Below are 25,810 nucleotides of genomic sequence, written 5' to 3' on the forward strand. Positions count from 1 at the left end.
AACCAGCACCCACCTAATCCATGTCTTCTTCTACCCACTCTAAGTCCAACCTATCAAGACGTTGTTTCTCTTTCAAATTTGCATCCTTATACTCTATTGCGGCATCTTTTCCGTGTTTGAGATTTTCAATTGACAGATTTCCTCTTAGCTCATTTAGCCTGTTAAGTTCCTTCAATTTACCGTAACTCCTAGGCACTGAATCAATCCTACCCTTACTCATCACAAATCTTGACAATGTTTGTAGATTAGTCAATTGGTCCAGGCCATTTGGCATATGAGTCAAACCCAAACACCCACCAATCTCAAGAAACCTGAGATTGACTAATTTGTTAACATCTCTTGGCAATTCTTTAAGTTTATCACATTCAGAGAGTTTAAGTGTTTGCAAATTGTACAACTTGACAATAGAATTAGGAAGCATCTCAATGTCTTTATTCTCAGAAAGATCAAGATATCTTAGATGCTTCAACTTTTTGATAGAACTTGGAATTGTTTTAATTCCCGATCCATGCAAATCCAACAAGCGTATGAACTTAAATCTTTCAATAATTTCACTGAAAGTTGAACAGTCCCAATACGTTGTTTCACATGGCCAAAGAAATGTTCTTATCCTTCTTGCTTTATATAATGAGAAGGTAATTTCTGATGATGAGTTCAACGTATCTATAAAAGACACATGACGATTTTTATTGTCAATGTCTTTCTCTTTTGAATAAATGGTGGTGCTCTCTGATCCTATTACTTGTATTGCCATATCATGCATGAGATCATGCATTTTGAATGTTGATATATTGCCAAGTTCATCTTCTTCAACATCTTGAAAGAATGATCTCCAAAGCAAATCCATAAAATACTCATGCCCAACATCTTCTGGACATTGCTTTTCGTTATACAATTTAATGAATCCTTCCGCCATCCACATATAAATCAAACTTTCCTTTTCAATCTCATAATCCTTTGGAAATAGACTACAATAAGCAAAGCATTGCTTCAAGTATGACGAGAGATAATCGTAACTCAACTTTAGTGTTGGTAAAATGTCATTTTCATTCTGAGGTATTTTCAAAAGTTCATTGTCTTGGATCCGGATCCTCTCCATTTCACTTTGAAATGGAGAGGGTCCAGTTCACGGTGGAGATTTTTTTAAAAACGATCCACGTTCATAAACGCGCCACGTCATAACTTAACCCACTAAACCCAAACCACACTTAACTACGCTTAAACTAGAGACTCTTTTAACTTAACCTGATCCTTCAGCTACCCAAAAAAGCAAATAACCCCCTCTTCCTTCAGATCTTTCTCTACCCAAAATTCAAAAACTCTCTCACACCATTGCTCAATCTCCATGGCTACAGCTAGCAGCCACTGCGTCCCACACCTTCACTACTGGCGGAGTTCCGATACATTCCTGTCTCTCTCCTTCGGCCGCTGGAGGTGTTATCGTCGGTGCCACCACCACTGGTGGCCGTCGGGTCCTCCTCTCTTTCTCTTTATTGTCTTTTATCTTTTATTTTTCTTTTTGTTTCTCTTTTTATTTGCCTTTTAGAATTGACTGAATCCCTTAGAGTTTTGTTTAGTGATTGGGTTTCCTTTTGAGTATAAAGCTTGATGATGTGCTTTGGGTTTGAAAAATTGGGGCTTTTGGGTATTGCCGAATGTGTTTTGATTAAGTATCTTCCTGTAATTGTTGTGTGGTGTTGTCTTTGACATCAGTCCAAAAATTATGTTGCTTGGTCATGAACTCATGATGTATGCTAAAAAACATTATGAAATTTCTCCCTTTTTTTTCCTAATTTTTTTAGGTATCTGTTCTTTTTCTAAATTTGGATTGACTATGCAGATGGGTATTTTGCTGGTGGATGATATATTTTGTTTCTTGTAGTTCATTTTAAAGATATAAACTATGGCTCTTGATAGGTAATGAGGTACAGTGTTTGTGAGCTTAGAATTCTTGATTTGTTATGCACAACTGGTTTTCTAAGCTATATTGCACTCTTATTTGCTTATCAGAAAGTTTTTTTTCCCTCCTTTCTTGATTTCTTTTAGCCTGAAGGTTTTATTATGTCTTTTCCAACTAGTGGTATATGTTGATTTAGTGCTGACATCTAGAGATTTCTATTTATGTAGGTGTTAGAAGTTGACAGTAAGATTGTAAAAGCTCTGTACAGGAGAGCACAAGCATACATACAACTTGTTGATTTGGATCTGGCAGAACAGGATATCAAAAAGGCTCTTGAGATAGACCCAGACAACAGGTATGTTCACTAATTTTGTCAATAATGGGCTATGTTTTCTTGTCAACTGGAAAAGGTTGTGTTATCTTCAGTATAATTCACTCAATTCACGGTTTTAGTCATTTACATTAGGATGTTGGTTGTGTTGTCGGGGATGTGAAGCTGGAGTCCAAGATTTTGAAGGAGAAAGTGAGAGAGTATGACATGAAGGATGCCCAGTTTTATGGCAGCATCTTTGCAAAGATGAACAAATTAGAGCAAGCAAGATCAGCAGTAAGTTCACCAACCCCAACCTTTATAAACATTGTCTTTTGTCTGGATTTATTACTCTAGTTTGATATGTCTTTGAAGTCATTCATTAGTGATTGCTTTTGTGTCTTGTATGAGCAGAATACACCGCAAAAGCAGGAGCCAGTGCCAATGATAATTGACAGCAAGGTGTGATACCAACCTGGCCTCCTCTCTCTTCTGTAGTCTAAACAGCTACAGTTTAAGAATTGAGGTTGTGGTTTTTTTTTTTTTTTTTTTTTTTTGGAGAAACAATTGAGGTTGTGTTAGATTCAGTGAACAGTTATGGAATGTAGATTAGTGGAGTGGTACCAAATTAACCAGTGAGATGTATTATCCTTCAAATAAAAGTGGTCATTGTATGCTTCCCATGGTCTACTTGCATTATCAGTTTGTCACTGTCCTCACTACAATATAAGAATTGAGGTTGTGTTGGATGTGTTGAAGCCTGGTTTACCCTTTGCCTGAACATTGTTCTTGTTAGAAAGCACCTGATGTCCCTTGTTTGTTTCTTTGCTTCAACTTTTCTGCTTTCATTTTTTTCTCTTTTGAAACCCTTATTTAAGGGTAAAATACAAACAATGTTATCATTTTCAAAGACAGTTGAAAAACCTTAATATTTGCCCCCTGTTAAGATGGACAAAGTATCACATTCAAGTTTCAACCAGAATGTCACGAGTAAAAAGTAGCACCCCAATAGCACTAGAGACTAAAAAAAGGGCAGGGGTTCTCCACAAACTTTGACTGGCACAACTCGATGGTCTTGACTTGATCTTGAACTATAAATTTGATATAGAATCCGTTATTTGCAAGCAATATTTGCCCCCTGCCGTATGTTGGTGATTGCTTGCTGCACTCCAAAATTTGCGAAATCAACAGCAAGGTTCTTCCCCTTTAATCAAATTGGTCCAATAACAACACTTCTGCATGTATGAAACCTATAAGAAGGGAATCTAATTTACAGATCTTTAGAGTTCACGTTTGGAATAACTTATCATGCAGAGCAAGTTACAATTCTTGTCAAAGCATATTGTCAATATCTACCATTTGCATTGAATCACATGAAGCAAATGCAATACTTACATTGAACCACTTGAATCAAATATGGTATCTAATACCATGAGACATCCAAAAGGATAAATGAATCAAATTCCAATCCAATTCTAAACATTTTAAAACTGGAATTGAAAATCCAATTGCAATTTCAACTCCAATTCCTACTCAAAATCAAACCCCTAAGTTAAAATAATGTTACGCCTAGAATATATGGCCATTCCCAAAGTTTAATTTATTAATTCTACAAAGAACGACAACCAGGTGTACAATAATCAGTAAAATGCTTGTGGTCAAGATGGAAAGGAATCCGATTAATGCTACAAATATTGGGCACCACTCAAGCCTAAAGAAGAGAATTGATAATTTTGCAGTGTAAAAACCGATAAGAACAAAGCCATAGTTGCCAAAATGTAGAGGGGATGAACAAAAGCATTAAAATTGGATATAGAGGTCTGGGTTCTAAATTTTACTATAGGGAAAAAGTTGCAATATACCTATTACAGGAATTGGCAATACCATGAAAAGAGCACAGCTATAAAAATAAAAAGAAATTCTACTACAAGAGAATGATGGATAAAGAGGGCAGCACCCAACAAGTGCTATTTTAGCTCAAGTCTGACTCTTGTCAATCACAAACTAGCTAAAGCATCTAATTTGAAACAACTAAACATGCCACAAAATCTTCAGAGATCCATCAATAATGATAAACATTGGCCCATCTAGGCAGGTGTAACAAAAACAAGTTGCAAAAAGACCAAAACTATGACTAATAAACTACTTAAGCTGCGGCACCCTTCCCCTTCTTCCTTTGGATCTTCTTCATACAGAACTCAAGTTCTTTTCCTTCCAAAATGTATCTGACAGAAAAAACAAATTGGTTTGGAAACAGAATAAGACGACACAAAACTGAATACAAAAGAAAAAATGTAAAAACTTTTATGCTCACCCATCAGATCTACCACATTGTCCTGGTCGAGAAGAGATGCATGCCAACAGCCTACCGCCCCCAAACTGCTCTTTGATATGTGCATCAAGTGTACGACCTTGCTGATGCTTCTCAAGCTTCCTGGCGACATGGTTACTCTTTTTTGTATAACTCTCACTATCTAATCACTTACTAAGCTTCACATCATGCACCTGCACTGCACATGCCTCAATATAGCCAAGTACACACACCCTTTATCACCACAACAGGCACACCTCATCACACTACTAGGCACCACCCACACACTACTAAGCACAGCACACACACTAACTTAACAAAGTTTCTACATATATCCAAAACATATATTTTCTACAAGATTTCACCAAAATGGTAGAACTTGTATAAAGAACTTATACAAGAGTGAGAACATGTGGTCTACACTAACAAAAAACAATCTAAAATTTAGCACTAATCCCCCTCCACCTCCAACAGCTGCCTTTTCTCGCTCTTGGTGGTAGAACAATTAGCTCATAAGGACCGCCATTGTATAACCATTCATCAACGGCAGCAGCTTCCCATATTGGGTATAGCATCCATTTAATCATGCCATTCAACCTAACAAAATAACAAAGAGTGATTTCAATGATAAACTGATAACCATATATCAAAATTTCAAACAAACAGCAGGCACAAATGAAGCTATAAGATCACTATCACTACTAAATATGTAAATTTGTTGAGGGTTTAGCTTAGGAACTTCCACATTAAGAACTCAGCTAAAGGACCTTACCATACCACTGTACAGAGCTTTTACATTCTTACTGTCAACTTCTAACACCTACATAAATAGAAATCTCTAGATGTCAGCACTAAATCAACATATACCACTAGTTGGAAAAGACAAAATAAAACCTTCAGGCTAAAAGAAATCAAGAAAGGAGGGAAAAAAAACTTTTTGATAAGCAAATAAGAGTGCAATATAGCTTAGAAAACCAGTTGTGCATAACAAATCAAGAATTCTAAGCTCACAAACACTGTACCTCATTACCTATCAAGAGCCACAGTTTATATCTTTAAAATGAACTACAAGAAACAAAATATATTATCCATCAGCAAAATACCCATCTGCATAGTCAATCCAAATTTAGAAAAAGAACAGATACCTAGAAAAATTAGGAAAAAAAAGGGAGAAATTTCATAATGATTTTTAGCATACATCATGAGTTCATGACCAAGCAACATAATTTTTGGACTGATGTCAAAGACAACACCACACAACAATTACAGGCAGATACTTAATCAAAACACATTCAGTCCCAATTTTTCAAACCCAAAGCACATCATCAAGCTTTATACTCAAAAGGAAATCCAATCACTAAACAAAACTCTAAGGGATTCAGTCACTTCTAAAAGGCAAATAAAAAGAGAAACAAAAAGAAAAATAAAAGATAAAAGACAATAAAGAGAAAGAGAGGAGGACCCGACGACCACCAGTGGTGGTGGCACCGACGATAACACCTCCAGCGGCCGAAGGAGAGAGACAGGAATGTACCGGAACTTCGCCGATAGTGAAGGTGTGGGACGCAGTGGCTGCTAGCTGTAGCCATGGAGATTGGGCAATGGTGTGAGAGAGTTTTTGAATTTTGGGTAGAGAAAGATCTGAAGGAAGAGGGAGTTATTTGCTTTTTTGGGTAGCTGAAGGATCAGGTTAAGTTAAAAGAGTCTCTAGTTTAAGCGTAGTTAAGTGTGGTTTGGGTTTAGTGGGTAAAGCTATGACGTGGCGCGTTTATGAACGTGGATCATTTTAAAAAAAATCTCCACCGTGAACTGGACGCTCTCCATTTCACTTTGAAATGGAGAGGATCTGTATCCCATTGTCTTTGAATGATAACCACTCTCTTTCAGATTTTTTAAAGTACAATAAACCTCCTATGGTTCTAATTGCAAGCGGCACCCCTACACAGATTTTTAAAATATCCTTCCCAATATTTACAAAACTTGCTTCCTTCGGTTCTTCCCCCTCTTCAAACGCCATCTTCTTAAATAAAGACCAAGCAAGTTGTTCCTCTAAACCCTGTAACACATGTGGTTGACTAGGTCGTGAAATCTTTGCCACTTTTACACTCCGTGTAGTCACTAAGATTCTACTGCCTTGTGCACCACCCATTATAATTTGTTTCAATTCACTCCATTTTTCACGATCCTCATTCCACACATCGTCCAACACAAGCATATATCTCTTTCCATTAATTTCTTTTTGAAGATTATTGACTAACATGTTCTTTTCAAGGTCTTTTGGTTTCTCATTTTTTAGACACTCCAAGATTTTCTGAACAATTATTTTCACGTCAAAATTCTCAGATACACACACCCACAATTTTAGCTCAAAATGGTTCTTGACTTTTTCATCATTGAAGACAAGTTGAGCAACTGTGGTCTTTCCTAGTCCTCCGATACCAACTATCGCAAGGACAGAAACATTCTCCTTAACATTGGGATCCAACAGAGATCCAATAATGACCTTCTTATCCTCCTCCCTCCCAATAACATCTTCAGCACTTACAAGGGAATGAGTCTGCCTTCTTGACACATTCCTGACTTGTATCTCCTCACGACGTTCATCCAAGTGAAACTGCCTATCCGCAGGCTCCGCATCTATAGCAACTAGCCTCTCCCTCATCTCCTTAACCTTATGACCCATTCTAACACCATATGCAAGCTGGTTATATTTGGAAAAGAAGATGCGTACCTCTTTGGCCTTCTTGTCACCGGTCATCACTTCCCGTCGCAGGGCCTCAGTGGAGATTTCATCCAGCAAGTCATCCGCATCACACATGGCATCCTTAAGCCTTTTCAGCCACTCTTTGATCACTTCACTGCCGTGTTGCTTCGCCTCTGCATCCAAAATCACAGCACTGATTTTGGAAACTGTCTCCTTGAGTTTGTTGATCTCGTCTTTGACACCCCAGATGAGCGCAACCTCTTTGAGTGCTAGGTCGCCCGCCTTCCCAATGATTTCCTTAGCAATGTCGAACAGAACTCCTTCCGCCATTTCTTGAATTAGAGAGAATTGAATGAATGCAAATTCTGTCTCTCTGAGAACAGAGAACTGGAGGGTAAGAGTAATACCAGAACAATCTGTGACAGTGGGTGGGAATGGACTATTCAGGTGGAATAAAAGACAAAGACCATACTTTTTGAGTGCTTCGATGAAAGTAAAACGCGTGGCTGTGGGGTACAAAGATGCGAAAAAAACAAGCATAGTTCCCCAATTTGCCATTATTAAAGAAAACCGTGTGGACCTCAGCACCGAAAGAAAACCGTGTGGACCACAAGTGTTTCCTTTCCGCTCTTCGCCATTATTAAAGCAACCTTTGTCAATTGTCATATACACATGCACTACTGCTGTAGTTTTTGACTTCTATCTTTCTTTTCAAACCTTTTCTGAGTTCACACAGAAATTATATACTGTTCTTGTTGTTGATGTGCACTAGCTAGGTTGTCCGAAATTTCAAGGCCCACTAATTGGAGTTGATTCGGGAAGGGTAAAAGCTTGGCCAAAATGGCCCATTAGCATTAATTTTTGAAATATTTAGCAACAGAGTACTGTTTCGGAAATAATTAGGGAAGTATCACTTTTTCCGAAAACGCCGCTATAGGGTCCGAAAACGTCACTATAGGGCTTAAAAAACGCCACTATAGGGCCCCTTGAACCTGTTATGGGACTTATAAAAAAAATTTTGCAGGAAAACGCCGCTATAGGGCCCAAAAACGTCACTATAGGGATTAAAAACGCCACTATAGGGCCCCTTGAACCTGTTATGGGACTTATAAAAAATTTTTGCAGGAAAACGCCGCTATAGGGCCCAAAAACGTCACTATAGGGCTTAAAAACGCCACTATAGGGCCCCTTGAACCTGTTATGGGTCTTATAAAAAAATTTTGCAGGAAAACGCCGCTATAGGGCCCGAAAAAGTGGTATTTCCCTAATTATTTCCGAAACAGTGCTCTGTTGCTAAATATTTCAAAAATTAATGCTAATGGGCCATTTTGGCCGTAAAAGCTTAGTCTAAAACTTATCTTGATGGGCTTCAGTGAGGCCTATGACTTTTTTAAGGGTTAAGTAAGGCCCATGGCTGAATTGGGGATGGGGAAGATGATTCATGATAGCCTTTTTCACACAATGATAATATCCACTTCCTTCTTTCGGGAAAGAGTTTTCACCTGAGTTTTCCACACTACTTGTTTTTATAGAACCAAGATAACTGACTCAAGGCAGTTTTGAGTTTTCACATTTCAACATAGTTTTGCATATCATTTTGTTTACTACTAATAACTTTGTTTATCAAATTAGATAGATGAATATATGCACTAAATTTGGCTTGCTTATATATATAAATATAATAAATATAATAATGTATACATATCTAATGTATTATAAGTTTTTAACGTTGAAAATTTAATTTCATAGATATTATATAACAAATAAAATTAACAACTTGTTTTTATCAACCAAAAAAAAAAAAAATTAACAACTTGACTTGCCAATACACTAATAACCCAATGATATTCTACCCTTGGTTTTTTATTTTTTTATTTTTTTTTATTGTTGATAATTTTATAGTTTGGAGAGCGTGAGAATTTAAATCTTGGATGTATCAATCAGAAACATTAGGAATTGCCAATTAATTGAATTACAAAACATTACATCCTTGTTGATAGCTATTGTTTGTGGATTTGATCCCGTTTGTAGAAGAGTACGTAGTTAATTAAGGATTAAAAAAATATATATTGTTGCCAATGAAGTATGGACAATGAAAGTAGTCTTTGTGCTGTGCTGAGTTTATTTTCCAATTTATTTACTTTATTTTTTAAGCAAATAAGTTAATCCAATGAAACTAAACTCATCAACAATCCTTAAATAAGTCAATTAAAAGCTTCTTGCTTAAGTTATATGTTGGTTTTAAGGAATACAAATCCTCTTTACCACCTTTTGAGTTCTACCATTTGCAACTTGCCATTTATTTTTTTCACTTTTTATATAAAATAATCAAAATTAAAAAAAAAAAAAAAATCAAAACACATGGCATGCATACCATGATTGGTGGAAAAAAAAGTGGAATACAAAAAGTGATACAAAATATTTTTATTCGATTTCAAATAATATCAATCAACAATTTTATAATGCATTAAACATCTTTGATTACAAATTTACGATTAAAAGGAACAATATCAAATAAACCAAGATCAAATTTCGGGTAATTTCTTCTAAACGGATGTTCCAATATCTTTTTGTCATTTATTTATCCATACTTCCTTTCTTTTTAAATTTTTTTTTTATATATATAAAAAAAGGAGAGAGAGACGAGATGCCCTAAAATAGAAAATAAATAATTTATTTTATGGAACCTTCGTTTCCCTTTTTTTTCACAACTTATTAAAGTGATAGAATGTAATTAGTATAACATCGCTTTTACATGTGATTATCACTAATATTACTTTTGGTATACATTAATCATAATCCATCGTCTATAGTTATTAAAAAAATTGTGAAATTTGTTGTGTCATTTTTAGATATATTGATAAATAGTTCTAAGATCTCGCAAATTGGATCGATTTACCTATTTGATGGAACTCCATGTTTATAAAGTTGAACAACAAAGCTTGCCATAAATTCAACCACTTAACGTCAAAAAATAGGACAAACCAAAATTGCATCCAAAAGGTTAATACCTATCATTATTAGAATTAACATTTTTTTTTTTTTTTGCTGAATAACAAAAAAAAAAAAAAAACTTTATAAAGAGAGAACAATAGAGGTATCATCTCTTTCCAAAGGTTAGTTCATTTGGCATGATAATTAGACCTCTTTCATATGATACATTATTATTAAACAGTTTGAGAGCAAAACTCCTTTCATAGTACATACCCAAATTGTCATAAAGTAAAAACATACAAATGTCCACAGGAGGACCATCAAAAACAATTATATCCTAGTCAAGATCCGAACCTTTTTCTAGTTAGAGCATCAATGCATTTATTTGCTTCACGAAAACAGAAATTCATCTCCAATTAAAGAATTTGACTTGCGAGAGTCTTACAATCCAAAATAAGAGAGTCATGAAAGAAGACATCACACCCAAGGCTTTCCTCTTTTCATATTCATCCAGTGAGCATGGTCCACAAAATCTACCAGTCCAAACTTTTAGCTTGGTTCAGACATGGAAGCAAGGAATGGTAGTTTTTTAGAATCTTTATTAGGGGTTGGAACCAGAGGTAGTGGGACCCTACAAAGTCCTAGATAAGGAGAGAGATGGGCTCAATTTGAAGCCTTCAAAAGCGCTCTACATCTTCTTGATTCCAACCACATATAATGGACAAACAAGGCACACCCAAATGCACCTCCCACTCCCATTCCTTAGTCAATCATCCTCTACTAAAAGACAAACATACCCTCGATATTTTCATCGAAAAAATATTCTTACATGGACAGCACTGTCTTTTGGTCTTCTTATTCTAAGTCTGAGAGTCCGTAACTCACAGACTGTCACATTCGGTGAAATTGATGACACACATTCCCCAAACAAAGGAAAAAGAAACAGAAAATAGAAAAAAAAGAAAAAAAAAAAGAGAACAAACAAACAAACAAGATTGCTTTAGACGTCAGAAAAGGAATATAGTAGTATCATATTTATTGGTCTACTTAGATTCTTTTTTTTTTTGCTGAATATTGGTCTACTTAGATTCAGTTATATATATTCACACAGTTGACAAACAACGTCGGTTTCTCTTATGGGTAACCAACGAAGGTTGTTCTGCTAACGTTTTGAGGGGCTCTCGTTGATGGGTTCTGCTTAGCTTATCTCCTGTGTCTGTATGTTCCTTCTGACCCTTTTTCGTTTTTTTCCAGTTATGTAGAATTCGAATTCTATCTGGGTTTTATAGTTTTTCTGTTATTATATATAGTTTGTATCTGGTTTTGTTTTTAGTTGATGATTATCATTGGTTTTTAAGCTATTGAAGTTGTAAATTTAATAGCTTTCCGCTTTGGGTGTTATAAGGGTACAGTCAGTTTTTCTTTTGCTTATTAGACTGTTGAATTTTACATGAGGATTTTTATGTGGGTAATGCTTCTTTTCCTGAATTGGGGTTGGATGAGGCTCAGAGGGTTGCATAGTTAGGATTTAAACAACACTATATTTTAAAAGTTTTTGTCTTTTGGGGCTGTCCAATATAGTCTGGACTCTGGAGGGAAGGGGGTTACTTTGATGGCACTATGAAAGTTATTCAGAAAGTTTCCTAGGTTCTTCACTGGATATGATTAAGCTATTAGCGTATTTGAGAAACATTATATAACAAGTAAAAGCTTTGTTAAATTTGAGAATCCCGTGTTCACCAAATTCAATAGAAATGGTTCCTTCATTGTTTTCAATTTTTCTAAATTTGATATTTCAGATTTTGTTGAGTTAATTGGAGTCCATATGTTCTGTATCTGTATCTGGTTCAACGCTGTGGAGCTTTAATTGGTCAAATCCATTTCTTACATTATTCATGTGTTGTGAAAAATTATGCATTTGAGTATTTGAGCTTCCTGTCCTATATGTAAATCATGCAAAAAGAAAGTAAAATAATTTATCTGTTAGCTAGGCTGGACAACAGGGGAATTTCTTTGATTTGCCAAAAGACTTGCCCAACATTACATCAATGTATCAAATTAGTTGTTAGCAAAATGAAGGGCAGGTTGTTAGCAAATTGAAGACCAAGTGAATGACTTTTATTTTGGGTGTAGATTAGGAACAAGATGGCATGTCTTGTTTTTTTAAACATATGAGATGGGATGTAGCTGAATTTGAGGAGAGGAATGCTGGAAAAAAGATAGGAACAGGATTCGGTCCCTTTGTTAAGATTATTTTAATTTTTTCCTCTCTTGCAATTCATTAGTCTCAAATGATATCAAAAATATTTCTTATATTTGGTAACAGAGCATCATTCTTAGTATGTTTAATTGGCAAGAGTGTCCTGAAAGATATAGAGGCTTGAATATGAGCCATGAAGGGGACGACTTGTTGGCGTTCACATGTAAGTGTTGAGTTTGAGAGATTGATTTAATAGTTAATCCCCAAACAAAATAGCCTAAGATTTTGAAATGAAGTTGTATCCAATGTGCGTATCAAGGCGTCATTGAAAGGCTATCCAAAGTGTCAATCTTCCCATATCTCCTGCAATGCTAGTACTTAATGCAGGACTATGTGGCATTCACATACTTGAATGGTCTAGATTTATGCTATTTCTGCATCATGCTTAGCATCTTGTATGTTAGGAAGACCATTCCCCAAAAGAAAGGCCAAAACGTTTATTCCCACCCCCTCCCCACAAAAAAAGAAAAAGAAAAAGTTAAACTGCAACGATATGAAGGGCGCTTCACCAATTCCAATGTAGCCCTCGCTCTAGCACTGCTACCCTTAAAGGGTAGGGGTGGTTAGTGACTCCTTGGGTCTGCAAGCATGTATACTTTCATTACCCCTTGAGTCTGCTCTCCTTGTATGTTGGCATGTTTTTTGATTATGGTAACCCGTGTTACCTTCAACTTGGCTTAGCAACAACTATGTTTGGAATATTTAGGGCATTTAAGAATTTTGCTGGGTATGGTAAAATTCTCATAAACTCATTGCATGGATGACAAAGTATAATCATCTGTAAACCTAGTTTTGATTTGTTGGAAATAAAGGAGAGATATTACTTGAGTTTTCTTGAAATTCGCACAAAATGAAATTACCAATAAACAATTATTAATGAAATAAACTTTAGAGATAAATTCTCTCTTTATTGCTTATACTAGTGAGATCTCCAATAAGAAAGAAGTCTAACAAATAGCAACATTATTCACTTGCTTAAAAAAGTACCTTTTTTATTTTTAAATTTCCTTTAGGCAGCTGGACATGTAAATGTTATAGACATATTATGGATCCGGTAGCACATTGAATTATATAAACGGAAATATCATAGTTTGTTTAATTGTTAAATTTGTTTAAAGATATTAACTTCAGCCAATTAAGGTAATGGTTAAAAGCAATGAATTAAGATTGAACAATAGAAATTCATCACTAAAGCTCAGTAAGTAGCTAAGCCTGTCAACTTGTATGAGAAAGTCAAATGACAATTAATTTATGAATATATTATTTCTATAGTTGATGTGAATGATCATTTATTTTAAATTAGAATAAAATTAATAAATTTTTTATAAAAAAAAAAAAAAAAATACTCCAACATGATTACTCTCCTAAATTGCTATTTATGCTTGTTCTCTCAAGCTTCAGTTCATATTTTGCAGGTTCCCATTTGTTAAAAAAGTATCATGATGGGAAATAGTATTGAAGATGATGATGATTCGTTCAATAAGCCCCTTGGAAGACGGTCCGTCATTTATTATGGCATGGGTCACATGCTCAATGATATCACTGCTGCCTGTTGGTTCACTTACCTCTTATTGTTCTTGACAGATATTGGACTTTCTCCGAGGTATATATCTTATTACCTGGCCAGCAGTTTATAAAATCACATTACAGTTGTTAAAGATGTTTTCTGTTGAAATTTTGTTCACATTATGTTGAAAAAGAACAATACATGGAAGGAAAGTGGTGTTTATCCTGGGTAATGTTGAATTTGGTAATAAGGGATTTATCAGGTACAAGTTTTATATGTTATTTGGGAAAAGTAAATTTGGTGATATTCTACCAGACTCAAACTCTTATTCTTTGCAGCATGATGAGATTTTAGTTTTGAGATATAGTGAAGTCAGCAAATAATTTATATCAAGCACACACTAAGGACACTACCTAGAACTTCTTGATTTCCTTATGTTTTCATCAAAATTGTTCTTGACTAAAGTTTTTTGTCTGTTGCTGCATTGAGTTCTGTTTACCTCATGGTATAAATGAATTGTTGAGCTCCTATAATTTCTTTTTTTGACATTGCTGTTTCATTTTATAGGGATGCTGCTATGGTTATGCTTTCAGGTCAAGTAGCTGATGGATTTACAACCATATTGGCTGGTGAACTGGTACATATTTATATTTTTTTTTCCGTTTTTTTTTTTACTCACAAATTGATATGCTAAACATACATATCTAGATACTGTAAAATTAAAACAGTAGAGTATTATATCTATCTGGTCCATTTTTTGTTTTGTTTTGTTTTGAATGCCTTTTAATATCCATCATTGTTTTTTCCTTTCTTTGATTTTTCCTTTTTGTTATTTAATTCATTGGAGCCTTCACAATGGTGCTCAAGTTTGAGTCTAGTGACAAGTTAACATGTGTTTCTTATACTTCTTACATGTGAGTGTTTGATTCATTTTGCATTGCTTGCTTCTAGTATAAAGTGAAAGAAAAAAAAAGGAAATAGCAAGCACTTTCTCTAATTTGTGATTGGGTTTACAAGAGGGTTTTACACATGTGAAACCTTTTAAAAAAAAATGTCTAATATACACTAACAATATTGAACAAAAGAAATTAAATTCTATATGTTCTTCAAATCAGTTTTTTTAAACCTCATTTACTAGCTCTATATAGGCAAATGGTTTCAGAAGAAAGTACAAATGCAGATGTCATGTCTGATTGATATGTTTTCATGTCCTACACAAGATTGTATGCACATATTATGATTGCCTAGGGCTAGGTTTTAATATCCAGTTATTCTGTCTCCTAAATGATTGAAATTCATTTACAAAATTTTTGTTAAATACATAAGCTCCTATTTTTGGTTGTTTGGGTGATTTTGAGGGGGGGTAGGGGTGGGAATTGTGACCTTAGCTTGCTGGAAATAATTCTGCTTCCTATTGTTTCCATGATAGATTGACAGGTTTGGACATTTCAAAATATGGCATGCTGCAGGCTCTGTTCTGGTTGCCGTTTCATTTTCTTCTGTTTTTGGTGGTTGCGTACCTTGTAAGATCTTTGGTACTTCTTCATCAACATTGGAAACTGTTGGCTACAGCTTGTTTGCAGCAATCTTCAATGTTGGTTGGGCTGCTACTCAGGTTTCACACATGTAATAACCTTCTCAATCTACAATTTCCAGTTGAAACATGCAAATCATCATTTCTATTTTTTATCCTATATAAGAACAAGGGAAAAGGCACTGCTGCCACTCCTTTAAGTGGTTATTATTCTGTGAACACTCATAATTTTTTGGGCATTTAATTGAAGCCTAAAAAACTAATTGGTAACAAATGGCTATTTTGTTTTATTTCTGAATTTTTGTCCATGCGGAAGGACTAGCCTGAAAGTTTGTTAATTTAACAAATGGATGATCACATAAAACAGGGGGTCCTTATGGAAATTCCTTAAAGCATGGGGCACCAGTGAACCCCTTCACCTGGCCCCTCCACATTGATGGAAAAGATAAAAGGAAGAAACACGTGTCATTGGCTTTGGAAGTATTTTTCACTTATGCTATGAACCTTAACTGTTTTGTTGAAGGTCTATGGTGAATTGCATCACACTGAATTCAACGAGTAGAGTAGTGCTGACTAGCTGTCGAAATGCATTTACAATGGTCAGCTTCGAACTGAATTCTATTTGGTTGTACTTGTCTGTATGTTGTAACACGGTACCAATGAAGGTTTTTTTTTTGGTAACTTTTTTTATAGATTGCCAACCTCAGCCTATATGCAGTTGCTCTAATAGTCTTTGCCGTCACCAAAGCAAACACATATGCTGATGTTGAAAATCAGGTATGTCCAAAGAATTTTTGATCTATTATTAAGAGTTTTCCTTCTGGATTTTAATCACTGTATTCTACCAAGCAGTATCGATGGATTGCATATTCATCAATTTTTGTTGGATGCTGCTTCGTGGGCATATTCCTTTTTGGAACCAAAGAGCCAAGGTGACATAAATAGTCTTAATCTTTGAAGTTTCTAGGAAATGTCTTTATAATGCTTTCTTGATGTGTTGCGACTTGCGAGATAAAAAATTAATCTTATAGTACCATGACCTGTAATAGTGTTATAATTCTTAATTTTGTTTGGTTTAAGATAAGAAAAATGACTATGGGCGTTTAATTTCAAGTTTTGTTGTTTTGCCTTTGGTACTAGATGGATAAAGACCTCATTTTTTCACATTGTCTAATTGAACCATTTGGTTAGAAACTAGATGCGAGAAATTCCAACACCATCAATATAAGGGAAATATTTGAAATTTTAGAAAGTTTGGGGGTACCTCGGCATACTTAATTACAATAATTATTTACTTCTCTTATGTAGATCCAGGGTAGGAGCACAAGGAAATTTTCATGTTAGGATTGCATGGGCTTACTGGTTCAAGCGAGTTCTATATTATGAAGTTGCTATCGTTTATGTGCTCACCAGATTAATTGTCAATGTGTCACAGGTCAGTGCTTTTTCCTGTTTAGTGGTGTTCATTTTAACAAACAGAAAAGAACTTTATATATTATAACATCATATGAGGAGCTGATATTTTTAAGAATATCTTAAGCCTCCAAGAAAAAATGTCCTATGACAAATGGGCTTCCCTACTGGAAAAATCAGTCCACTAATATTACAAATTATAAAAGAAGCGATTTCCCTAAAATTGGTAAGCTATCTTTGTAGTTCTGATATCAAGATGGCTTCTTTTGTCAGGCGTATCTTGCATTCTATGTTATTAATGATCTACGAATGGCCCAATCAGCTAAAGCTCTGGTACATGCACTAACCTTTCCAAATCATATTTCTTTTAATCTTAAAAATATTTTTTTTTTTTGATAAGTAAAAGTTTATTGATCTCAAAAAATGGAACACCCTAGTACACAGGGAGTGTACAAGGGTTCAAACAATCAAGAACAAAAATTACAAGAATCTAAGAAATCAAGAAAGGATGGAAAGGATTGGTTCAGCAAAGCAGCCAACCAATCCATTAATGTTCTAAAGAAAAATAGCTTCAAATCTGATATGGATCTCTCCTTATCTTCAAAGCACCGACTATTTCTCTCCCTCCAAAGGCACCACAATAAGCAATGAGGAACCATAAGCCATATATACCCATTTCGATGACGGCCAAAACTGCCTTGCCAACATGCTAGAAGCCCCACTACATATTGTGGCATAACCCAACTCACTCCAAACAACCCGAACACCATAGCCCACATATCCATTGCAACCGGGCAATGAAGAAAAAGATGATCAACCGATTCCCCATTACACTTGCACATGTAGCACCAATCTAATATCCAAACCTTCCTTCTTCGTAAATTGTCAATCGTTAAGCATTTTCCTAAAGCAACAGTCCAAACAAAGAAAGCTACTCGAGAAGGAACCTTCTGCTTCCAAATGCTTTTCCAAGGAAAACAATAGTCAGTAGGGCCCACTAAGAGATTGTAATAATCCCTAACTGTGAATCCCTTCTCTCTAACAGACTTCCAGCACATTTTATCCTCACCAAGCCCTCTAACCGAGACACCATATATGGTATCCATGAAACTGGCCAGTGCCTCTAGTTCCCGAGCATGCACACCCCTAAAGAAACTTACATCCCAAAACAGGATTCCGTTATCAAACTTCATAACCTCAGCCACACTAACCTCTTGATCTCGGCAAAATCTAAACAATTCAGGATAGCTGACTGCAAGAGAAGTTTCACCACACCAATGGTCTTGCCAAAATTTCACCCTAAACCCATCCCCAATCTCATATAGAATGTGTCGAGAGAAAGTAGACCATCCCCGACTAATATTTTTCCACAAGCCAACACCATATGGACCGTTAGTAGGTCTAGTACACCAACTTCCCCATTCACAGCCATATTTCACAGCTATCACTTGCCTCCAAAGAGCAGCCCTCTCCATCCCAAATCTCCATAGCCACTTCCCAAGTAGAGCTTCATTAAAAGGTCTTACCTTTCTTATCCCCAAACCACCCGAAGCAATGGGTGTGCAAACAGTAGCCCATTTGACCAAATGGAATTTTGGTTCATCACCAATGCCACCCCATAAAAAATCCCTCTGAAGTTTCTCAATTCTGTTAGCCACAGAAGCAGGAATAGGAAATAAAGATAGAAAATATGTGGGTAAGTTAGATAGAGTGCTTTTAATTAAAGTGACTCTACCTCCCTTGGATAAGTACAAACGTTTCCATCTTGCTAATCTCCGTTCTATCTTCTCCAGAATTGGGTTCCAAATTGATTTATCCTTACATTTAGCTCCCAAAGGAAGGCCTAAATATTTCATTGGAAGGGTACCTTGTTTACAACCAAGGACATTCAACAATAAGTCAAGATTATGCACCATACCAATAGGAACCAGCTCTGACTTGCCCAAGTTTATCTTCAGACCAGAAACCGCCTCAAACCAAATGAGAATCATACGGAGAAACAAAACTTGGTCCAAATCAGCATCACAAAAAATTAAAGTGTCGTCCGCAAAGAGCAAATGGGACACCTCCAAAGATCTTCCCTCTAAACGACCCACAGCAAAACCTGACATGTGACCATCATGGACAGCCTTATCCAACATTCTCCCAAGGGCTTCCATCACCAAGACAAACAACAAAGGGGACAATGGGTCTCCTTGTCTCAACCCCCTGGAGCTCTCAAAAAACCCACAAGGAGTGCCATTTATCAATATAGAGAATCGAACGGTAGATATACAAAAGAAAATCCACTGCCTCCATTTAGCAGAGAACCCACTCCGTTCTAGTAACTGCATAAGAAAACCCCAGTTGACATGATCAAAAGCCTTCTCAACATCTAATTTGCAAAGTATCCCTGGCAAACCAGTTTTCACTCTACTATCGAGGCATTCATTAGCAATAAGCACAGGGTCAAGAATCTGCCTGTTCCTCACAAATGCATTTTGAGAAGGAGAAATTATATCTTCCATGACCGTGCGAAGTCTGGTGGCTAAGACCTTGGCAATGATTTTATAAACCCCCCCAACAAGACTGATGGGGCGAAAATCCTTGACTTCAATTGCTGGATTTTTTTTAGGGATGAGAGTGATGAATGTTGCATTTAAGCTTTTCTCAAACTGACCTTTAGCAAAAAAATGGTGAAATACAGCCATAAGATCAGTTTTGAGAATACCCCAACATGCTTGGAAGAAGGCCATTGGAAACCCATCAGGTCCAGGAGCTTTGTCACCATTAAAATTCTGTATGACATCCAAAATTTCTGCCTCCTCAAAGGGTCTATCTAACCAATCAGCATTATCACCGGATATCCTAGGAAATACCAAGACTTCTGGAAAAGGTCGAACAACTTGCTGCTCCGAGTATAAATTCATAAAGAATTGAGTAATACAATCAGCAATCATACCTTGATCAGAAGACAAGGTTCCATCAACCATAAGGCTCTCAATACCATTATTTCTTCGATTGGAATTAGCCATTCTATGAAAAATTTTTGTACTTGCGTCCCCCTCCCTCAAGTGTAGCATTCTAGACTTCTGCCTCCAACTAATTTCTTCCAAAAGAATAAGCTTTTCAATCTCGGTACGGAGATTAACTTGTTCTAACTTCTCCTCAGCTATTAAAGGTTGAGTCTCCTCTTTAACATCCAAGTCATTCAATTTGTTCCATAACAACTGTTTCTTTAAATTGACATTGCCAAACTCCGTTTCATTCCATTTTTTTAGGTCCAACTTCAAGGCTGCCAACTTCTTAGCTAGTATAAAACTCGGGTTGCCTTGAAACAAATAGGATGCCCACCAAGTTTTCACTTTATCCACAAAATTTTCCGCCTTCAACCACATATTTTCAAAACGAAAAGGAGTTCTACCTCTCCGATGACTCCCCCCTTCCAACAGAATTGGGTAGTGGTCTGAAAGTATCTTAGACAACCTTCTCTGTGCCAATAGAGTGAAATGATCCGCCAAAAGTGGAGAGAAAAGAAACCGGTCAATTCTAGAGGCAGAGAAATTGTTGGACCAAGTATAAAGGCCTCCTTCCATAGGTATATCCATCAGCCCATGAAAAGAGATAAAATCCGAAAATTCATACATAGCCCGAGTACTAGTTGTAGCCCCTAATCTCTCCGATGGAAAACGAATTATATTAAAGTCACCTCCTAGGCACCATGGCACATCCCACCAACTAATCAGCCCTGTCAATTCCTCCCACATCTTCCTACGCCTCTTGTTCGAATTTGGCCCATATACACCTGTAAAAGCCCACTCAAATTGATCGCCTATGTTTTTAAATCTGCATGAAACAGAAAAGCGCCCTACTGCTTCTTCCACCTTTTCCACTGCCCTCCGATCCCACATCAATACAATACCTCCAGAAGCACCTTCTGAACCCAAGTACAACCAATCTACATATGGACAACTCCATATACTTCTGACTACTCCTCTAGTAATCCATTCAAGCTTAGTCTCCTGCAAACAGACAATATCAGGTCTCCATGCACGCAATAAATTACGAATCTGAAGTCTCTTCCCAGCCTCATTCAATCCTCTGACATTCCAGGAAATCATCTTCAGATTCATTTAGGAACAGAGAGAGCCCGCTCCCTATTAATACCACTGCGCCTAGTTGAAGTAGAACCATAATTAATCGAGCTGAATAGACCCTTCAGCTCTCTAATACCTTTCACTCCAGAACTCTTCAACTCACGTGCTTTTTTTTCCAAAGCATCCCTACGGTGTAATTCAGCCTCAACAGCCAATAAAAAGGTGGTTGCTTGATTTTCCAAACCTTTTAGGGACGTGCCTAGGAAGTTATCAAACCCTTTAAATCTGCTTTGGACCCACTCAGAGTAAGCTTCTCCCCTCACTGGATTCTCCACACCCAACACTTCCTGCCCTTCCATTGCCAAAGGTAGAGAAAAGGCCAGTGGTTCCACACTTAGAGGCGACAAACCCTCTACATTAGGTAGCTCAGAAGACTCTGAAGTGTCTGAGACCCAATCCTCCACAAGTACTTCATTCTCATCAACTTGGGCTGAGGACACCTCCACAACATTTGAACACTTCAAGGGGACCAAGGCCAATTGGGTTTGCTCTTCCAATACCTCTGTGACTTCACCTGGAGGCAGAGAAATTTGAATCGGAACCGCCACTCTTCTTCCATCTCGAAGTTCAAGCACCCACTGATCTGAATTCCCCCATTTCTTGCTAACATTGCCGGAATTCTCCTGAAGTATCAAACGGATGTCTTGGTGCAATTTCTCTTCACCGTCGGAGGTGTTTGCTGACTCATCGGACTCATCGGAGCTGAAAGAAGCTGTATCGGACCCATCGGAGCCGAGAATCTCATTATCGGGCTCATCGGCGCCAATAAAGTCAATACCGGCACCGTCGGAGGCTTTAATCGACTAGGCTAGCCTCAACAAGCTTTGGGAGTCAGCTTGTGGAAGTTCCGAGGTAGAGTCCTCAGCGCCTCTGCGGGTATCGCTGACTGAGCTCTTCGAAGCAGAAAACAAGTTACGTGGGTGAGTCTCGCTGCTTTGAAGAGTTTGTTTTGACTTGGGCCTCCAGACTTTGATGGGCTTGGGATTAAGTTTGGGCTTTGCATTGAAGGGGGCTGTGGGTTTAAAATGGCTAACGGGCTTAAAATTTTTGTCTTTGGGTTTTTCTATGCAGCCCACTTCCTTGACTTTGGACCACACTACCTGCCACTCACCATCTGGCCCACGCTCCAATCTCAGGCCAACATCCAACGTTAAAGGTGAGTCATTGATACAGCTGTTACTCTCTGTAATCTCAACCGACAATTCAGCCTTAGATATAGCTTGTTTCTTCCCAGCATTCAAATCGCGTATATCGTGGCTCTTATTGCTCAAGATTGATTCGGTTGAAATTTGAAACTCCGGCATTAATTGCTTTCCTTTTCTGCTACCACTACCCTCTCTCCGATCACCCTCCGCCGCTGCCAGCAGAAAAGTTTTGTGATTCTCCACTCTCGGTTTCAGGACAGAGATAAAAGACTGTTTGGTTGCAAGTGTCCCAGGTGCGATTGCTTTCCTTAGATGAAATCCAAAACCTTGCCACCCACTACTAGCTTTCCCTTCTGGGACCACGAGAAGTCCTTTCCGACGGCCATGGATGAGTTCCGAGATCATTAAAAAACTGCCGTGTGAATTGGCGCCCAATTGCAAAATAAAAACTTTCTCATTATCCCTAAAGGTACGAGCAAAGTTACCGGATGTTTTAGTAGACATTAGATCCTCCACAATAGCTAGCAAACGCTTAGCGCTTTCTCTGCCCATGAAAACTGATCGGAGAGAATCCCGACTTCGCTCAAAAATGCGTAACATGAAATACATACCTCCCTCCTCGACTGAGAATTCGAAAGTCTTAGATTCAACGAAAAAGAAAATTGAACCCCCCATAACAACAGAGGACAAAACACAAGTATTGTGACTAATTCGAGGTAGCCAGGCCTCTCAGATGTTGTACATAGCTAATGTCTAATTTTTGTGAAATTTTTAGCATTAAAAATATTTTATTTGGAAAAATGATGCATGGCTAATTCTTTCAAATTGATGGAAGCAGGTTCCTGCCATCATCTACACTTGCAGCTTCATTGTATCTGTTATTCTACAGGTCCCCTTGTGAAACCCACTTCCTTGGTTGAAAAACCGTGTTTTCTACAAATTCTTTATTTATTGATACCTGACCTTTTCAGGAGATTGCATGGACTGGCCAACGCCTGAAGGCCTACTACACTGCTGGTGGCATTATTTGGATGTTTTCTGGTGCAGCAATCATTTTCTTACCTAGAAGCATGAGTGCTTTCATGTACATAATATCAATATTTATTGGTGTAGCAAATGCTTCGATGATGGTATGATCTAATATTCTGTTCTATTAATCTTTTCTTCATTTCAAGTTATTTATTAGTCCATTTCACTTCTATGACATTTTAAGATAAGTGAAGCATTGTCCTTATTGTTGAATTTTATTATCAATAAAAGAAAAGGCATTGTCCTCATGGTTGATGGAAACCAATTAGATTTGAGAATCAAAATATTATGACACGATAAACAACCAGCCTTCTAGGACTTGTTACAGCAATATGACAACCTTAGAGTTTATAAATCTTCCTCTGAATAGTTATGCTTCATAACAGATAATTTTGCTAACAAAGCATTAACTAAAGAACATTTGTATTCTTCTAATTGGACCCAAGCTTATTGATTTGAGTTTGACAATGATGATTCTAATAACAAATTAAGCCAAAAGCCCAAAATTTCCCAAGTGTATTGAAAACAAAAGAATTTTTAAGAAGTTCCATCTAAATTAGTGAATGATTTGAGATCCTAACGCTGAAATGTCTAAATGAAGTTTGAAAGAAATCAAAACTATAGAACTTATGTGAAAAATGAGTACTTTACCTAATAGGTTGTATGATGTAACATAGTCTGTGAACTACCAGTCCACACACTTTACAAGGACAGTTGAATCTTAAACATTGTCTAAATGTATTAATGCTAACAGAAACAACATAAAAACGTTCCTGTACAATTACAAATGTATTAATGCTAACAGGGAACTTGATATTTCACATAAGATTAGGTCCTCTTTAAAGACTACACTCAAGCCATTATTGACTTCTTATGATTAATTTCAATGAACTTGTATAAAAATTTTCCTCAATTACTATAGGTGACTGGAATAAGCATGCAAAATGTTCTAATTGGGGAGAATCTTGGTGGCTGTGCATTTGTTTGTGGATCATTGAGCTTCTTGGACAAAATATCATGTGGGCTTGCCTTGTATGTTCTTCAGTCTTTCCAAAGTAAGTTGTTTGAATCTTCAGTCTTTGCAAAAGCTTTAAAATTAGGGTTCTTTTATATGATTCTAGGTGCTTTGTTACATACTTGATTATTACATACAAGTATGTATATTTATGAATGAATGGAGAGGGATCTTGGCTTATATTCATTAGCTGTTTCTCTAGATCCTACTATCCTAGATCTTTTCTTTTGAGGGATGGAAGATCTAAAGAGAAAAAAAGAAGAATTTAAGAGCAATAATGGATAATACTATTACAAAATCCAAAAACGAAAAACCAAAATACACCCCGGCCGTGTCCTGTCATTTAAAAAAAAAGAAAAAGAAAAGAAAGGGCTGGACATGCTTGCAGCTGTGCCCCAGAGGTGTCCATGCTTCCTAGGGCTTGATTCTGGCTTTTATTATGCTAAAGGGAGATTGAGAAAAGATTCACTCACTATTTGAAATTTCACATGCCAAAAAAGACGATCATTATCATGAATATCATTTTTGTTTAAGATGATCCACTATTTATATTTTATTTTTGGTAATGTTTTTGTTGGTCAATTATGTTACTGACTAATTAGACAACCATTGAAGCAACCAACAGAAACAATCATGGAAGCCTTGTTAGCTTTAGTTTAAGTGATCTGCCAGACAGAGAAATTTTACTTGAAACATCACTTGAGCAGGTTTGAAAGTTTGAAACTAATTTTCCAGACATGGGATCTCTTCTTGTTTTCTGATTAATTCCTCTATTAATTGTTGCCATCTTAATTTTCAGAACTCATCAATAACACTGACATTATTTTTTGTGTCTGAGAAAATTCTTGAGTTCTTTCTCAAATGTCCATAATGGTTCTTAGTTAAAAATTTCTGTTTGATATTTTATATACTCCAATGCAGGTTGCTCTCCAGAACTTCAGAGAACAAATGCAATAAATGTCTATATTTCAGTTACACGGTTTGGTTTGGGTCTCTTACCGTCATTTTGTGCACTAATTGGGGTGGCAGTTACGTACAGCATGAAACTCCATACCCCTTTTTCGAAACCTATAATGGAGCCACTGTTGGAATAGTCTGCAAAAGGCCAATTTACTTTAAACAACACTAATTGTAAGATGTTGGAGCATTTGCTTTTGAGTATTTACCTGAAGCAAAGCTTTATAGCACACATTTCTATAGGAAAGGAAAAATTTTAGATAGATATGATGGAGAAAGCCATGAGACTTTCTTATTCTTTTTTATTTCTTTCTATGAAGTCATTTTTTTTTCAAGACCCTTTTTTTGCTTATAGGACATTATCATGTGTATAATCAAGATTTTATATTTGTTAATGAAAAGTCTATTCATTGAACTTATACATATATGAATGATACTCTCTCTCTCCTAATAGAAAAAAAAAAATGCTACATATTGTTAGGTGTTGTTATCAAATAATGATACCTATTGATAGTGAAGATTGACTGTATTTATATAGATTGGTACTACCTTGGTATCGATAAAGCAAATGAGGTTCAAATTGATGGTGCTAACTCCCCTATTTGCCTATGCCCCGAGTGAGCCAAGTGATGCCCATTGCTTGGTGAATGAAATG

At 36.6% G+C, this 25,810-nt stretch overlaps 2 protein-coding genes and 2 long non-coding RNA genes across 9 annotated transcripts; 2 read left to right on the forward strand and 2 right to left on the reverse strand.

Moving 5' to 3' along the window:
* Positions 1–13: 13 nt before the first annotated feature.
* LOC115983356 (putative disease resistance protein RGA3) lies at positions 14–8,022 on the reverse strand. The gene is made up of 2 exons (XM_031105996.1): positions 6,376–8,022; positions 14–1,071 (listed from the first exon to the last, which is right to left on the reverse strand). Exons 1-2 carry the CDS (start codon positions 7,889–7,891, stop codon positions 14–16), a joined length of 2,574 nt encoding a protein of 857 aa, XP_030961856.1. The 5' UTR covers positions 7,892–8,022.
* Positions 1,092–3,035, forward strand: LOC115987330. 3 transcript variants are annotated; one of them, XR_004091051.1, is made up of 4 exons: positions 1,092–1,917; positions 2,128–2,255; positions 2,367–2,507; positions 2,625–3,035. It is a non-coding gene; the product is annotated as an uncharacterized LOC115987330 (long non-coding RNA). The 3 variants fall into 3 exon arrangements; XR_004091052.1 differs by having other exon boundaries at positions 1,092–1,472; XR_004091050.1 differs by having other exon boundaries at positions 1,098–2,255.
* Positions 4,092–6,369, reverse strand: LOC115987331. Of its 3 annotated transcripts, none has more exons than XR_004091055.1 (5): positions 5,984–6,369; positions 5,552–5,586; positions 5,294–5,341; positions 4,525–5,118; positions 4,092–4,435 (listed from the first exon to the last, which is right to left on the reverse strand). It is a non-coding gene; the product is annotated as an uncharacterized LOC115987331 (long non-coding RNA). The 3 variants fall into 3 exon arrangements; XR_004091053.1 differs by having other exon boundaries at positions 5,544–5,586; XR_004091054.1 differs by lacking the exon at positions 5,552–5,586.
* Positions 8,023–11,155: 3,133 nt separating the features above from the next.
* Positions 11,156–25,576, forward strand: LOC115983979 (major facilitator superfamily domain-containing protein 12-like). Of its 2 annotated transcripts, XM_031106847.1 has the most exons (13): positions 11,156–11,377; positions 13,835–14,022; positions 14,494–14,563; positions 15,356–15,552; positions 15,984–16,059; positions 16,154–16,237; positions 16,313–16,392; positions 16,769–16,895; positions 17,147–17,206; positions 22,993–23,043; positions 23,126–23,284; positions 24,106–24,238; positions 25,120–25,576. In XM_031106847.1, the coding sequence occupies exons 2-13, from the start codon at positions 13,859–13,861 to the stop codon at positions 25,290–25,292; spliced, it is 1,374 nt and encodes a 457-aa protein (XP_030962707.1). In that variant the 5' UTR covers positions 11,156–11,377; positions 13,835–13,858; the 3' UTR covers positions 25,293–25,576. The 2 variants fall into 2 exon arrangements, with proteins under 2 accessions (XP_030962707.1, XP_030962708.1); XM_031106848.1 differs by lacking the exons at positions 11,156–11,377; positions 13,835–14,022 and adding an exon at positions 14,093–14,154.
* The last annotated feature ends 234 nt before the right edge of the window (positions 25,577–25,810 follow it).

This window comes from Quercus lobata, chromosome 4, assembly GCF_001633185.2.
Source record: "Quercus lobata isolate SW786 chromosome 4, ValleyOak3.0 Primary Assembly, whole genome shotgun sequence".
NCBI classification, from domain to species: Eukaryota; Viridiplantae; Streptophyta; class Magnoliopsida; order Fagales; family Fagaceae; genus Quercus; species Quercus lobata.